Here is a 15,044-nt window from a genome sequence, read left to right on the forward strand (position 1 = left end):
GAGACCCTCGGAGCATTACCAAAACAGATATATTTATTCCTCTGGCACGTGGGTTATCACACACCACATGTGTGCACAGACCTGTCCTTTCCACTCACATGTGGTGGGTCTGTCCATCACTGTCCCTGGCTGCAGCAGAGGGTGGACAAGCCATGAGCAGCACAGCTCCTTCCCTGCTGTGGGTGCCGGGAAGGTGCTGCAGTGAGAGGTGCTTTCTGCCGGCCTCCATGCTTCAGCCCTGGCACTCAGGGCAGCACTGGGCTCCGAGGGTCCATGGCATCAGTTGGATGGCTTGGCAGGTTAGCAGGGCACCAGTCAGATTGTCGGTCAGCACAGGAAGGGGATGCAGGGCACTCACCTGCCTGGGCTCCCCAGCAGGAACCTGTGGGGACAGAGAAGGTGCCATCAGCTGTGTTCTGTAAACGCGGGCACCCTCCCCCTCAGCAGCTCCTGCCACACACACTCACCATTCCCCCCGTGCTGCCACTGCCTCCTTCCGCACCAGTCTCTTTTTGTCATCCAAAGGCTTGGCCAGTGCCCGGATAACTCGGGCCTTATATGGGAGTAGCTGTAGGACAGAATCTTAGTGAGAGAACTGGGTGCTGGCTGCCCCCCAGGAGGTTTGGGACCCCCTTGCCCCTCTACATGCAGGAGCAGGCAGCAGGGCGCTGCAGGAGCACTTACCACTGGTGTGGGCAGGCAGGTGAGCGCATGGGCACAGCGCAGGGCAGCGATGCGGACAGCCTAGAAGAGACAGGGCTGAGGGCAGCACAAGGGGGTGGCGGAAAGTGGCATGGCAGGGAGGAAGGAGGGGGTGCACGCACCATGGTGGGGCTGGAGGTGAGGTTGAGGAACTTGGTGACCAGTGTGTCGACATGCAGGCTCATGATCTGGGGAGCTTCGAGCAGCAGCGGCTGGAGGCAGCTCAGTGTGGAGAGCTGAACCACACGGTCTGAGCAGGACAAGGCCTCAAGCAGGAGGGAAAGCAGCTGCAGAGAGGGAAGGATACAGGAGTCATGAATAACTCCAAACCATACACTCCGCAGTGTCACAGCTCCCCCTGCCTGCCGCCAAGGCTGGCTCTTACCGTGGGCAACTCTGTCACCAGCACAGGTTTGGGGAGGTGGTTGAGCACATGGGACAGGCCCTTCAGGTAATTGGCCTTCACGTCTGTGGAAAGCAGAGATGGTCACAAGCAGCCAGGAGGAGGGGATGCTGGCTCAGGTCCCCTGGGTAAGGGGTCAGGGATGGCGAGGCCAGGCTAGGGGTGGCCTCTCACCAGGACCAGCCCTGTGGAAGCCCTGCACCAGCTTGGGGACGTTGTCAGTGAAGAAGCGCTGGCGGAACATGATGCGCACATCAGCGTGGCAGCCCTTGTGCAGCACGTCCGGGGATTCCGCCATGAGCAGGGAGAAGCCGTCGGCCGCAGCTGGGCCCAGCTCCATGTCACCCAGCAGGCCCAGCAGCTGTGAGGGAGAGAGCCCTGAGAAGGAGTGCCCCGCTGCTGGAAGTCCGCAGCCAGACGTGGGGAGCAAGGCAGGTTTCTCAGACACTACCCAGCCCCACCACTGCCTACCTTGTCTGTCAGGCAGGAGCTCAGGGGGTGGTAGCGCAGCACCAGGGCTTTGGTCACCTGTGCAGGCAGAACAGTCAATGCCAGGCTGGTCCCTCCTGCCCCTCTGGCTCACACATCCAGGGCAGGCCTTACCCAGAGCAGCAAGGTGAGTGCCTGCATTCGGCAGGGTCCCTCCGCAAGGCTGGGCTCCATCCTGTTCACTGCAAGCTCCAGGATCTCATCCAGCTGCTGCCCTGGGGACACAGAAGGGACAGGCTGAGCCATTCCCCCTGCCAGCAGTGGGCAGGGACCCACAGCGTCTACCCCAGCTCACTTACCTGCGGGGTGCTTGTTCACCAGCCCTGCAAAGCACTTGGCAGCTGTGGTGGCTGTGAAAGGGCAGTTGCAGGAGCAGCTCAGTGCCAGCAGCTCCCGGAGCAACCATTCCTGCTGAGGAATTGCCACCTGGAAGAGACATGGATTGTTTTATGGCCCAGGGCTACAACTGCTCTCTCCTCCTGCCTGTGGACACAGGCTGGAGGGTGCTTGGGCAGGGCTCCTCTCCACCCTGCTCCCCACCAACATACATTGCGGGGCAAGGAGCAGACGAAGGCCATGAGGAGGGCGACCAGGCGTCTCTGTGCCTCCAAGCACTCCCCATCCTGTGAGGGAAGAACAGTGCCCATGTCAGAGTCCTTACTGCCAGCCTATGCCAACATCCTCATTCTCTGCCCATTCTGGTGCCCCAGCCCCAGTCACCAAACACACCCCAAAAGGCTGGAAGGAGCAAGGAAAACTGTTCTGGGGTAGGAAGGAGACCTCTCCATTCAGAAAGAGGGGGACCACATGAGACACGCTCTGGGCAGCCAGCCTAGGAGAAAAGAAATGTTGCTATGTGCTGCTCTGGGAGGGTTACCAGAGCTCCTGAGTAGGAGGCACAGATGGCAGCAGGGGGCACACGGCCTGCCCACTCCCCATGATGGAGTGTCCAGCTTCCCACCCAAGCATCACTCACTCAGGGCTCAGGTGAGTGGTGGCAGCGCTGATGACAGGGACCATGGCCGCCAGCACCTCTTCCTCCAGCAGTGCCTTGCCCAGCAGCTGGTGGGTGCTCTCTGCAGGTAGTGGGAGGAAAGGAACTTGCTGGAGCCTGCTGTCCAGAGGGAGGAGGCAGGCACAACTCACTGAATCCACACTGGACTGGGGCAGGGCTCTGGGGCAGTGTGATGGAGCAGCAGGGCCCACAGTCACCCATGAGTGCCAGAGGGCATCAGCAGTAGTGCTGACTGCAGAGTCAGGGACTCCAGAGAGCCTGGGAGCTGCCTGCCCTCCCCTCTCCCACTCCAGCCCTACACTTACCTTGCATGGCTGCCTGCACAGCCATGGCCAGGAGGCATGGCACCACTGTCTGGTGGAAGTACCAGCAGCCCTCTGCATCCTGCTGGCACTGCAGGGCCACACGGTGCAGGCTCTGGCACACAGAGACCACGTCCTGGGTGTTCCTGGCCTTGCTCCCTGCAGGGCACAGTCACCATCACATCAAACAGCCTCAGCACCCAGCCCCCTGATCAGCACCAGGAACTCAGGACAAGGCAGCCCTCCTGACTCCCACGTCACTGGTGGGATTCACAGCCCAGCCCTGGGCTCCTTGCACGACTTCCAATCTGACTCTCCCAGCCATCACCAGTAACAGAGGTAGCTCCTGCCCAGACACACTCCATGGAGCTGCCTGCTGTGGCTCCTTTACCTTTCTGCACCTTCTGGAGATGCTGCAGCAGGACAGGGACAGTCTCCCTCACAATGCTGGTGTGGGTGGACACGGCTGCCAGGGCCTGCAGGCAGCGCTGCTGCAGGGAGCAGCAGCTCCTGCTCTGGCTGTGGGAGCTCTCCTCCCGCTCTGAAGAGGAAACACACCTCAGAGAGGGACTGGGGTGACCCCAGGCCGCCTCGCCCAAGGGCAGTCAGGGACCAGACCCTGCCAGGGTGGATGAGGTGAGGCAGCACAGCAGACCCAGCCTGTGCCAGGCCCAAGGCACTCTGCCTGATGCAGCTGGGCAGCTCCTCCCCATGAGGGTGATCCTGGCCACATGGGCTGGCTGCCTGACAGCCACAGCCTTCCTTGTGCCAACACACTGGGAATATCCCAAGGAGAGACACCAACCTACACTGTGTGGCACAGCCCCACTGCCTGGCAGGAACTCAATGGGGACAGGACAAGCTTCACTCCAAAACCAGACATTGCTCCCTCTCAGCCCTACCTGACTGCAGCTCCTTTTCAAGCCTGGGTACCATGTGTCCAGAGAAAACATTTGTGTAGATGGGGGCCAAGGACCCAGCTGCCTCCATTGCTGCTTCACTGCCAGGATAGAAAGAGAGTGGGAAAGATGACACGAGGAATGCAAACTTGGGCCTGCTTGTACGCCAGCTGCACAGACCTGAATGTGCCTCCAGAAACTCATTTCTCAGCAATTTGTCTTTTTCGCCCTTCTGGCAGGCAGAGCAGAGCTCCCTGATTTGACAGGCCCAGACTTTCTAATTTCCAGCCCATGAATTGCCTGGTTTATCCCACGTGGTCTTTTAGTTCAGAGAGCCCCTGTGCCTTCCCCAGACTATAGCCCGTCTCTGCAGCAAAGCCAGGATTTGTTCCTCCTCCCAGAATGTGGGTGACTGCAGTGGTGCCAGCCCATCTCTCACCTGCTCTGGGAATCCTCCTCATGAAGAGCGAGACGGATGAGGTGATCCACAACCAGCTCCAGGTCAGAGGAAGACAAGAAGCCTGGAACAAGAGCCGTAGAGGAATACTGCCCTCAGCCAAAGGCAAAGATGCCGATATTCTGGCCAGCATCCTTCCCCCTCATCCAGGCTAGCAGCATCACAGCAGCATACGAAACGCCAGAGATACAAAGTACCCAGCAAAGACAGGCAAGAGAGAGACCAAGTGTCCCTAGTGCTCATGGCTTAGGTAGAAAATGCTGCAACTACTACAGGTGGCAGACAAGGACATCCCATCTCCCAGAAGAGTGTGACACCTCCCTCTGCCTCCCCAAGGGAAACAAGGCACCAACCTTGAAGGGAGCCCAGGAGAGTCAGTGCCTTGATCCCAACCAGCTGCAGCTGCACACTGGGATCCGTCAGCGCCGAGAACACCACAGAACAAACCGGGCCTTGGAGTGACAGCAGAGTGCTCTCATCTGGAGAGAGAGGCATGGTGTCACTGCACAGCCACCACCATGGCACCTGACAGACCCTTTCTGGGGCCCTGCAGTTGACACCCAACCATGCAAGGATCCCGGCAGATGGCAGGGGGTCCTACATGCAGCCACCCTTATCAGTGAACTTTCCTTTTCTGTCAACATACAGGAAAGTGAAGTCAGAACCAGCAGTCCCTGGGACACGGGTGCCTCCAGAGGAACCAGCCACCCTCACCTTCTTCCACATGTCCCCACTTCTGCTGCAACTCGAGGAAGCCCAGCAGCATTTCCAGGATTGTCCTCCTCTGGCTGCTCTACAGGGACACAAAGGCATAACCCAGATCACCCTCACTGCTGGGACACAGCTGCATCTTGGCCCAGTGCTGAGAGGCCACAGGGTGCCCATGGGACAAGGGAAGGGCATCCACTTAGACACCCTGCTCCCACCAAGCGCTGCATAGCCAATGGGTGCACTCAGCCCCACTGCCTGTGCTGGCAGAGCCCGGGTGCCCCTCACCTGCGTGTGCTTGGTGTACTGCTCCAGCAGCAGGGGCAGGACACTGTGGGTGACACGGTAGTAGGTGCGGAGGGAGGCACCCGCTGCTGCCTGCAAGAGTTTGGCACTGGGCCACACCAGCTTCATGTCGGGCTCGCACAGATGGTGCCTGCAATCTGAGATAGGCTGGGCGTCAGCTGCACCGGCGCAGAGCTCCTCTGCCTCGCGTGCAGGGAGGCAGCTGATAGCTGGACTGGGACGTGCTGCTGGGGCGCAGCTCTGCACTGCAGCACAGCCTTCCTATCTGAGCAGCTTCCCACAGCTGCAAGCACATAGCACAGCTTTGGACACCCAATCCCAGCAGAGAGGAAAGCAGCTCAATCGCCTTCTCCTCCCTTCCTGCAGCCAATTACCTTGGAGAAGATGAAAGTGGCTGTGAGGGCTAGAAAGAGAAGAAAGGCTTGAAAGAGAAGTGGAGGGCAGATCTCTAGATAGTAGGATGCTTTCAGGCCTAGCTGCTCAGGACAGGGTAGGTCTCTCTGCTAGCTACCTTGCAGGATGCTGCTGAGGAAAGAATCCAGCAGATCCTCGGCATCAGAGCTGAGGACGGAGCGGGAGAGGCAGGCAGAGAGGGCATGCAGTGCAGCCAGGCATTCCGTCTCAATCTTCTCACTCGCTGTCTGGAACACCTGTAGGAGAGGCCGTGGAATGACCTGAGTTCCATGCTGATCCCAACCATAGGCTTCAGGCTCCGAACACAGGCTGAAGGGTTCAGGCTCTCGCCTCACTTCCCACGTGATTTGAACACGTGATGTGTGTGTGGCACATCCAAGCCCCAGGGACATGCTGATAGGGCTGGCCTGTCCCCTCCACTTCTCAGCTGGAGCTGTTCAAGGTCACAGGTGCAGGTTGCTGGGAGATATGGGGCCCACCTGGTCTGGCCATGAGCTCCTGCTCAACAGAAGCCCAGCTGTGGTAGAGCCCTGCAGTACTCACCTCTCTGCGCAGGGATGACCAGAGGCTGGGGAGGAATTCCTGCAGCTCCTTCTGCCCATAGATGGCACAGCAGGCAGTCTGCAAGAAGGAGCCAGGAGAAAACATCACAGAGAAGCCAGTATCAGGAGGACACAATGCAGGGACACTGCCCATTGTGGCAGGCTCAGACTGAGCTGCATGAATCACTCAAGAGAGAGAAAACCAGGAAAGAGTGATGCAGGCCAAACCAGGACTCTGGAACTTGTGGGTCTGCAAGGGAGAGTCTCTGGCAGGCAGGGACAAGGGCTCAGAGCTGGCTGGCAGCTGCTGCTGCCACAGGCCAGCTGTAGGCTGAAGGGAGTAGGGGAGCCCTCCTTACCAGAGTCTGCAGGGAGTCAAGCTTGGCACTTTGCAGTTCTGAGTCCAACTTCTCAATAAGCAGAGGGAGAAGAAACTGCAGAGAGAGGCACTTACACTCAGTCCACCCTTTGCACCACCTCATCCATGGCCCTGCAGGACTGCAAGCTCAGCCTCTGCCAGGAGAGCAGAGGTGGAGAGGTAGCTGCAACAGGCAGATCCTTCCCAGGAGCACTCTCTCCATGCCCAGTCCTAGCAGAAGACAGAGTGCCCTACTGCAAGCTCCTGGTCCCAGTTGCCTGCATCCCACAGAGCCACAGCAGGAGCTGCAGCACTACTAAAGGCAGCCTGTGCCCAGGGAACAAGGGTGCTCAAGAACCCCCTACCTCAGCAAATTGGGGTGTAGAGGCCAGTACAGCCCGGAGACTCAGGATCAGGTCTTCTCTCTGGATGCCATGAGGATCATTGGGGGGCTGGAAAGGAAGCAGAGAGCAGGTCACCCACCAGTCAGGAAACATCCCAACCCAGCCATCAGCTGAGGCTGCATCGCCTCATCTCTAGCAAGGCAGCAGCGATGCCAGTCACTGCAGTCAGCTGTGCACCAGCCTGTCCAGCTGGGTACCACAGCTCAACACTGCCAAGACTCTTGCCCACCCTCTCCTCCCATTCCACAAAGGGGACACAACCCCCCGAGAAAACACCAGAAGGTATAGGCACAGGGCAGACTCACTCACTGGAGTAAAATCAACAGGGAAGTAGCAGGATGTAACTTCAAACAGCTCCTCCACAAAGGGACCTGAAGGGAGGAGAAGAGGGAGTGAGCAGAGATGCTGGGCAAAAAAGGCCCAGCAGCTGTGTCTAGCACCCATGACAGACTGGCTCTGCAGCTCTTAAAGCATGTCAGGGACCACCCCACTCTTGGCCAGACCCAAGAGCCATCCCTCTAACGGCTCAAAGAAAAGGGACACGTCTCCCAGTCAGCTCAGCAGCAGGCTCACACTCACCCAGGGCATAGTCCTTGGTAATGAGATCACGCACGATCTGGAAGGCCACCAGCAGATTGCGGGGATCCTTCTCTCCGTCCATGACCTGGATGAAGCCAAAGGTGAAGTCGGCACCCAGGCCCTTCAGCTCTGCAGAAAGAAGGAGCATGAGCAGGTGCAGGACACCAGACCATACCAACATGGCATTAAATCAGCCCAGTTTCCCCAGCCCCACAGTCCTTTTCCAGCTCTCCCAGCCACAGAGCCCTTGGAGAAGGCAAAAGTTAGCCATTTTCCCAGTCTCAACAACCCCAGAGTGGTTCTGGCATCTACCCCCTCACCTTCCTCCCTGGTGCTCATGAAGTTGGTGATGATGCTGTAGACTGTGTGTCGGTCCAGCTGCAGCAAGGACTGGAGGGAGGAGCAGAGCAATCAAAACCAGCCTTTACACAGGGCAGCACCACTGCCCACCGGCAGCACATGCCCTTGAGGAGAAGGCAGGACCCCCAGAAGCTCAGCTGCTGCTTCCTGGCATGCAGATCCCATTTATCACATGTAAAGTGTGCACATGCCTATGCAATGGCACCCGAACATGACTGTGTCCATCACTGCATGAATGCACCATCAGTCACATCAGGGCCATGCATTACGTTCAAGGCACTGCCAGTATAAACAATCCTAAACTGGAGGAGAATTGGGCTGGGGGCACTTAAATATAGCCTGGAGAATGGAGCCAAAGGGCATAATTCCCCCAGGGCTGAGAGAAGAGAGGACAAGGGCCAACTAGGATCCTCAGCTGCTGTCTGCCTCTCGCTCTACAGTCTGCAGAAGCACTGCACTGAATGTGGCCTGTCCTCAGGGCAGGCAGGCCATCCCCAGACACACAGGGAACAGGGATCAAGGAAGATGAGAAATCACATTGCTCACCTGCACATGTACCTCCTGGAAAATGGCTTTGAGCACAGACACCGCTAGCCCTGGGGACAGCACCTCACACATGCTCTGGGAACAGGAGAAAAAAAAGCAAGAATAGAAAACCATTATGGCAGCCACATAACAGAGCTCCTGCCTCCACACAGCAGCTGCCTGCAGGATCCTCTCCCATAACAGGGAGAGCTCACCACCCCCTCCCCAGACAGGACAGGACAAGATGCCCATCATCTGTGCTGTTCTCCAGGGTAGCCAGGGAATCCTTGCCCCAGTACCAGAACAGGGCAGGAAATCCAGGTAGTCTCCTCTCCCTAGCTCCTCTGCAAAGGGCACAGCAAGAGCAGAGGAGACAGGGCAGTGCTGCTAGATGGGCTGAAAGAGATGAACCCTGCTTGACATGCCGCTCCAACCTGTACCCAGGTGTTGCACCTCCCAACACCATTCTGGAGTGCATCCCTGCACTGTGGGTTGGGGAGCACGAGCTCACCAGGGCTCGGAGTCCCTGGAGCACTGATGGGATCACCAGGTGATGGTCCTGCAGCCGGCTCTCATAGAACAGGACGAGATGCAGCACTGTCAGAAAGAGACACCAACGTGTGTTAGCCACAGGAAATGCAGCTGCTGTGTGCTGCCCCCAGCTCAACTGCAAGCTGATGAATTAAGAGCGAGCACATCTTGCATTGCTAAATGGGAAGAACTGCCACTGTTGGGTGCACCCACCTGGCTCCAACAACTGCGCCCTCCCCCCGTGAGCAGCCCACGCGTGACCACAGCAGGGCAGCAGCAGCCTCTGGCTGCTGCAAAGATGCTGGAGCTGCCCGAGAGGCATTTGCCCTGGCCTGTCCAGACATGTGCAGCAACAGAGCGGCAGACGTCTGCTCAGCAGAGGCTGGAGGATATCGTCGGGTGGGGCTCAGGATTGGAGCAGGAGCTCCGGCTTCCCAGCTTCCTCGCACTTGGCTCCACAACACATTCCCAGCCCCTGAGTCACGGCCATGGGCACCTTCACACCCCGGCCCTGGGGAGTGGTAGCAGGAAGCAAACTGGAAGAGCCGGCTAGCAGCATCCTGTGCCCACAGCTGCTGCAGAAACTCACCCCTCCAGGAGGCAGCCTGACGCAGTGCTTGAGAAATGAACTGCATGAGGAGGGACATGAGGCCCTAATCCAGCTCACTCTCCTTGCTCAGCTGCCTGACTCTGCCAGGCATCCCCACTGAACCTCCCCTCTTCTGGCTGCCCCTCCAGAGCACCCCAGTTCCCACCACAGTCATCACACCCGACTCCAGCTACTCCAGTAGATAAGTCTCTACGCACAGCTGCTCTTAGCCCTGCCTGGCTCATGTCTGAGCCTTACAGAGAGCCAAACGCTAAGGACTAAGAACCTTTTACTTCCATACTTCCCTTCCTCCACCTTACTTACTAGCTGGGCCCCACTGTCTTGCCAGCCTGCTGGCAGAGATTCAGCTTCCCATCTGCAAGGCTCCCAGGTCCAAGCTAAAGTCTGTCAGCATTTACTGGCCTCCCCTACTGCCAGCCAGTTGCTATGGGGCATTTAACAGAGTCAGACCTTCTCCTTGCCTCCATGAACACGGCATCTTCCTCTCCCCACTCCGGTCCCCCACTCCACTCTCATCCTTACACTGAACTCCCCTTCTTCCCAGACCCCCGAGTTAACTGAGGTTCCCCCTGAGTTAACATGGGCAGGCTGCAGGGCTGCAGCATGACTTGCTGTGTGAAGGGCTGTTTTCCTGCACTGAATCACCACCTAAGGATTTTTGACACAGAGGTGTGCCCCCAAGGTGTCCCACGTGGTGCTGAGCACACCTGGGTATGCAACACTGTCACACTGTCAGGGGCACCCCCTGTAGCCCAGGGCTTTGGCGTGTTCAGAAAGTGACCCGAATTGCATGGTGAGGTTGGCAAAAAGGCTGCAGCGTGAAGCCTCATGCCCTCCTTGAACTTTGATTCTTGACAGATGTGTACAAAGTTGTCATGGTGCTAAATCAATCCCTTTGCCAACTGCAGGACAGAAACTTTAGTGGCACAGGCTTTACCCCCAGACAGCCACTCGAGGGCCCAGAGCAGCCCTTACCTTCCTTCTCTTGGAGCGTGGAGTAACACTGGAGCAGGACTTGTGATAACAGCTGGATGCCTCGCCCTCGTGTCCGAGGATCTGTGTTCTCCAGGCAGAACCTAGGCCAAGCAGGGAGAAAGCCCAAGCAGGGCTTGTGAGCAGGGACACCCAAGCAGGAAGTACATCCCAAGCAGACACATTACAAAAACAAAGAGGTGCCACTCTCTGGGCAGGGTGGCCCAATCCTGCCTGACTTTCCAGCAGGGTGGAGCAGACTCCTTTGCCCCTGATGGTGCTGCATGCACCTGGCCCCAGAGCCACACAGAAAGAAATCCAGGTCCCCAAGGAGGACCAAAGAAATTGCCCTTGCATGATGCTCCGAAGATCACAGGGGTCAAAAAAGAGTAAAACCTCTTACAAGCTGGGCAAACTCACACCCCCCACCTTGGGAGAAAAAAGGCCAGGCCACGACAGCTTGGAAACAGAAGCAAAAGCTGAGTGCCAGCCAACTCATGACATGGTGCTGTGCAGCTGTGTGCTCAGGCAGCTGCTGCTGGGGACAGCCCCAGCTGAGAAGCGCCCTGCAGCTCGCTGCCTGCCACAACACCTCCCCTCGGTCCTGGGAGAGCATCAAGAGCTGCTCCAGCTCTTCTCTTTCTCAAACAGCTCCCATGTCTAGGGAGGGTAAAACACCACTTGGGCCCTCTGCTGTGAGCAGACAACATCCTGCGCACTGTGCTGTGTCTACCAGTGCTGAAGCTCGTCCTGGACGAGCACACTTTTCCTTCTAACTGTGCCTCCTCCTGAGAATGTCCCCTGCAAGGCCCTTACCTGATGTATAACATGCATAAAGCTTTTCTTACCCCAGGGCTTCCACAAGCTGCAGCACTGTCCACTTTCCATCTTTCACCCCTGGAAAAGGAGGTAAAGAGAGTGAATCAAAGAGACTCCCAGACTATCAGGCAGGTATGGTGCTGGAGATAGATGCTGGGAAGCATCCTGGCACCATGGTGGGAAAGGCTGTTTGGTGCTGGTTCTTCACTAAGCACTTAATGAGCCATGTGCACTTAGTTGGTGGAGCTGCCTCCAGCCCTGCCTGCAAACACGTCTGAGACCGAGAGCTGCCTCGACTGGATCAGTGCTGAGAGCAGACAGCGAGGGGAGAACCTGCCTGCATTTTGCCTCTACCCTCTCCCCACAGCCTGGCTGTATCCATTACCAATGTGTGGCTTCTGAGAGAAGCCTCACTGTGCTCCACTTTGCTGAGACACTAAAAACCACTTGTCCAATGTGAGCAAGCTGGGAGGAGACAGAGGGCAGCTCCCCAGGTGCTTCCTGAGGGAGAACTGGCCGAGCAAACAGCCCAGACAATAGTGATCACCCAGCTTCCCACTTTGGCTCCATCACCTCCATACTGCGCTGAACAACACCTGCACAAACTCCTTCCAAGATGGTGGGCAGGGAGAAAGGCAGCTTTGTGGTCAGAGGAAGAAAACATGCTAGGACTCCTGAAGTCTGTTTCCAGCTCTGACTCAGACACCTCATCAGGTTGCCTCATTCACCTCCTGCCTCCATATGCTTGCAACTCAACTGGGGGAAGAGTCACTCCTCAGGAGGCTTTGGTAAGGACCTACTGCATCCTACAAGAACCTTTGCAGAAGGGCAGGTTGTCCATTCCCACCCCCCGCTGCCAATGCGGTACCTTCCCAGAAGGAAAGCTCTGTGTGTGTCCTCTGGTCTGACGTGGGGTGGGAGACAAGGGATTGCCTTACCTTCAAACCCCCTAACCTGCAGCTCAGGTGGCAAGGGACATTGCTGGGAAACAAGCAGCACCCCTCACTCTCTATGCAGATAAAACAGCACTCTGCCTCCTCCAAAAAACAACCACCTTCCAGACACCAAGACTCACTGTCTTTTCCCAGGAGCACTTCTGGGTACTCCAGAGGGCCCTGCTTATCCTTCCACCCTGTTGAATCTACATGACTGACAGGGCACACCCTCTCAGAAGCCCAAGGCTTTTCCAGGCCTTGTCCCAGCTAGTGCCTCCCACTCTTGCAAGCATTTATTGTCTCTTCCTAAGCAGTTAATTCCAGTATTAAGTCACACTGTTCATCAGAGAGCTGTCTCTGAGGATGGGATGACAGTGTTTTCTGACAGCAGGCAGCCCAGACTCCAGAGATAGAGCTTCCAATCCCACTTGACGCAGCAGGGAGAGGCAGCCTGGACTGAGGGACAGAAGAGATAAAGGGAGCTGTGCAGAAGAAGAGCCCAGCAGGTTTCAAGAGTCGACAGGCCCAGACTGAACAGGGGGTGCCTTGACTGACAGCCATAAGGTGCTGGCAAAGTTTCTTGCAGAATAACAACAGTGAAACAGCAGGTGGACGCTGTGCACCAGCCAAAGCAGAGTGGGCCACTGGGAGAGCCTGGATGGCCCCTCCACACCCAACATCCCACTCTGCAAGCTCATGAAGAGCCTTCAAGTCTCTATACCACCATGGAGAAGGTCTGAGATAAACGCTGTCTCTGCAGCCAAATGTTCTGCCTCTCTGTGTCTGCAGAGACCAAAAGCAGCCTACACAAAGCTGCTGGTTCCCTACACAACAGGAAAGAGTTGCAGTGTGATGATCAAATCACAGCCGGGTACTGATGCTCCCTGTGAGCAGCAGCAGTGAGGTCAGCAGCCCCTTGGCTCAGCTCAGGGAGGGAGTTCACTCTGTCCTCAGGGATCTGGCTGTGACCACCTTCACCTCACGTGGCGTGGCCACCCGGCCCTGGCAGGACCTGCGAGCACGGGCTCTGCTCCCAGGCAGTGCCGTGGTGTGAGCACAAGCACAGCTGACTGGACCTGCCTCATCAGCACGGCAGGCACATGGTGAGCCCGAGAAACTGCTGCCTCCACATCTGGCAGCAGCATGTATGTCCCCAAGGTTAATGATGCACCTTGAATCCCAGCTCTCCCTGTACCAGGAGGGGTTGCCTTCCTGCTCTGGGATTCCTGTAGTCCCAGAGGCAAAACAGAAGCGTATCAATCACCCTGTGCTAGACTGCTACTCTGAACCAACCTGTTCCCTTTCCTAACAGGTCTGTCCCCCTTTCACACAGTGTCCTCCTAGGTATTAATCACTTCTGCAGGCCTTCCATTCTTGTCTTCCCCACACCCTCAAAACACAAGCACAGCATTCATAGGGAACGTGTGATGAATTCTGTAACAGTGGTATCCTTCTCTCCCCATCTTTTAATAAAGACAAGTTCAGTCTCCCCCTCCTGCTACCCACTGACCTGTGCAGCCCAAGCTGCCTGTGACAGCACCAAAGCCTTTCTGCCACTTGCCAATTTATGCTCCTTTTAGTCTTCAGCAATACACAGGGAAGCTCAATGTGTTTCTTCCAACAATTACACAACAGCCATGAGGTTAGGAAAAAACCTTCCCTTTTACTCAAGGATATGTGGTGCAATTTAATCCTTTCTGATGTGTGGTTCTGTGTGAAGTCAGAAGGGCTGAAGGACACTTCCCAGCCCCCCCCCCACCGTTTGTCCAGGTGGGTTTGTCACAAGTGTCACAGTCTGAGGAGAGCTGAGAGAGGAGGACGGGCAATTCCCTTTGTATGTCTTCCAAGAGACAAAGCTTTCTCTGGGCATTCATGTAACACAACCACAGATGACAACAGCAGTTATAAGGTTATCCTTCCCTGCATCCATCCTAAAGACGCCAAAGACCTTGTGCAACTCTTCTACAATTTCTTAAATGTCACACAGTTCATAGCAAGTGAATTTCTCCAAATTTCCTCAGCATTTTCTTCACTCCATGTCACACAGGTCACTGGGTCACCTTCCCGTTTTGCCAGCTCATCTCATCATCAAGATAGCATGGATCAGTTCACAATCCACGAGCTTTGGGAAAGGTCTATAAGCTACCCCTCTGTATAATGCAACCTACATAGTCTTTCTCTGCTCTCTCAGCTCCTTCCTGAAACATGCTGAAGCCACTGCCTAGAAACACAGACATGCCGCCTTATGCTTAGAAAGCCAAGGTCCTGAAGCTGCAACTTCCCTAATGTAACAAAGTCACCAAATTGCTGCTCCAAGCAGAAAGACAAATTATCCAAAAGCCTCAAGCCCTGCTAGGAAAGGAGGAGAAACCGCAGTGAGGGCAGTCAGAGCCTGGGCCCCAGAAGCAGGGGCCAGTACAGCAGTCACCTCCCACAGCACCTCAGCCAGGCCAGGAGCTCCCTCCCCACTGGCGTATTCAATGCCACCCTCTTCTCCCTCACCCCTGGAGCCCCCCGCTGCTGTCCCACTCCTGCCCCATATGTCCCTCCCAACGCCCAGCTCGCAGCTGCAGCACAGCCTATTCCCTTGTGCCCTGCCCCGCACAGCAGCCCAACCCACGGCCACGCTCTGACCCGCTCCTCCCCTCCCCACTACACTACACCCCACCCCACCTCCCCCCCCCCCCCCCCCCCCCCCCCCCCCCCCCCCCCCC

The 15,044-nt window shown here is 56.9% G+C and overlaps 1 protein-coding gene across 1 annotated transcript in view; it reads right to left on the bottom strand.

Annotated features, from left to right (window-relative positions):
- Window positions 1-144: 144 nt before the first annotated feature.
- Window positions 145-15,044, bottom strand: part of MMS19 (MMS19 homolog, cytosolic iron-sulfur assembly component) — a 15,407-nt gene continuing 507 nt past the window's right edge. The window contains exons 2-31 of the mRNA XM_017804080.1: window positions 11,425-11,473; window positions 10,580-10,680; window positions 8,975-9,060; window positions 8,485-8,559; window positions 7,899-7,968; window positions 7,579-7,707; window positions 7,309-7,370; window positions 6,961-7,047; window positions 6,597-6,671; window positions 6,239-6,316; window positions 5,793-5,931; window positions 5,264-5,418; window positions 4,982-5,060; window positions 4,621-4,746; window positions 4,250-4,331; window positions 3,814-3,911; window positions 3,303-3,452; window positions 2,915-3,070; window positions 2,571-2,670; window positions 2,324-2,426; window positions 2,143-2,217; window positions 1,894-2,020; window positions 1,709-1,809; window positions 1,577-1,633; window positions 1,280-1,466; window positions 1,088-1,170; window positions 825-989; window positions 685-744; window positions 468-568; window positions 145-382 (exon numbers count right to left, since the gene is read on the bottom strand). Of these exons, the coding sequence (XP_017659569.1) occupies window positions 355-382; window positions 468-568; window positions 685-744; window positions 825-989; window positions 1,088-1,170; window positions 1,280-1,466; window positions 1,577-1,633; window positions 1,709-1,809; window positions 1,894-2,020; window positions 2,143-2,217; window positions 2,324-2,426; window positions 2,571-2,670; window positions 2,915-3,070; window positions 3,303-3,452; window positions 3,814-3,911; window positions 4,250-4,331; window positions 4,621-4,746; window positions 4,982-5,060; window positions 5,264-5,418; window positions 5,793-5,931; window positions 6,239-6,316; window positions 6,597-6,671; window positions 6,961-7,047; window positions 7,309-7,370; window positions 7,579-7,707; window positions 7,899-7,968; window positions 8,485-8,559; window positions 8,975-9,060; window positions 10,580-10,680; window positions 11,425-11,473 (2,984 nt within the window). The 3' untranslated portion in view covers window positions 145-354. The remainder of the gene's footprint in view (window positions 383-467; window positions 569-684; window positions 745-824; window positions 990-1,087; window positions 1,171-1,279; window positions 1,467-1,576; window positions 1,634-1,708; window positions 1,810-1,893; window positions 2,021-2,142; window positions 2,218-2,323; window positions 2,427-2,570; window positions 2,671-2,914; window positions 3,071-3,302; window positions 3,453-3,813; window positions 3,912-4,249; window positions 4,332-4,620; window positions 4,747-4,981; window positions 5,061-5,263; window positions 5,419-5,792; window positions 5,932-6,238; window positions 6,317-6,596; window positions 6,672-6,960; window positions 7,048-7,308; window positions 7,371-7,578; window positions 7,708-7,898; window positions 7,969-8,484; window positions 8,560-8,974; window positions 9,061-10,579; window positions 10,681-11,424; window positions 11,474-15,044) is intronic.

Source organism: Lepidothrix coronata, unplaced genomic scaffold (assembly GCF_001604755.1).
Source record: "Lepidothrix coronata isolate B3197 unplaced genomic scaffold, Lepidothrix_coronata-1.0 Scaffold8, whole genome shotgun sequence".
NCBI classification, from domain to species: domain Eukaryota; kingdom Metazoa; phylum Chordata; class Aves; order Passeriformes; family Pipridae; genus Lepidothrix; species Lepidothrix coronata.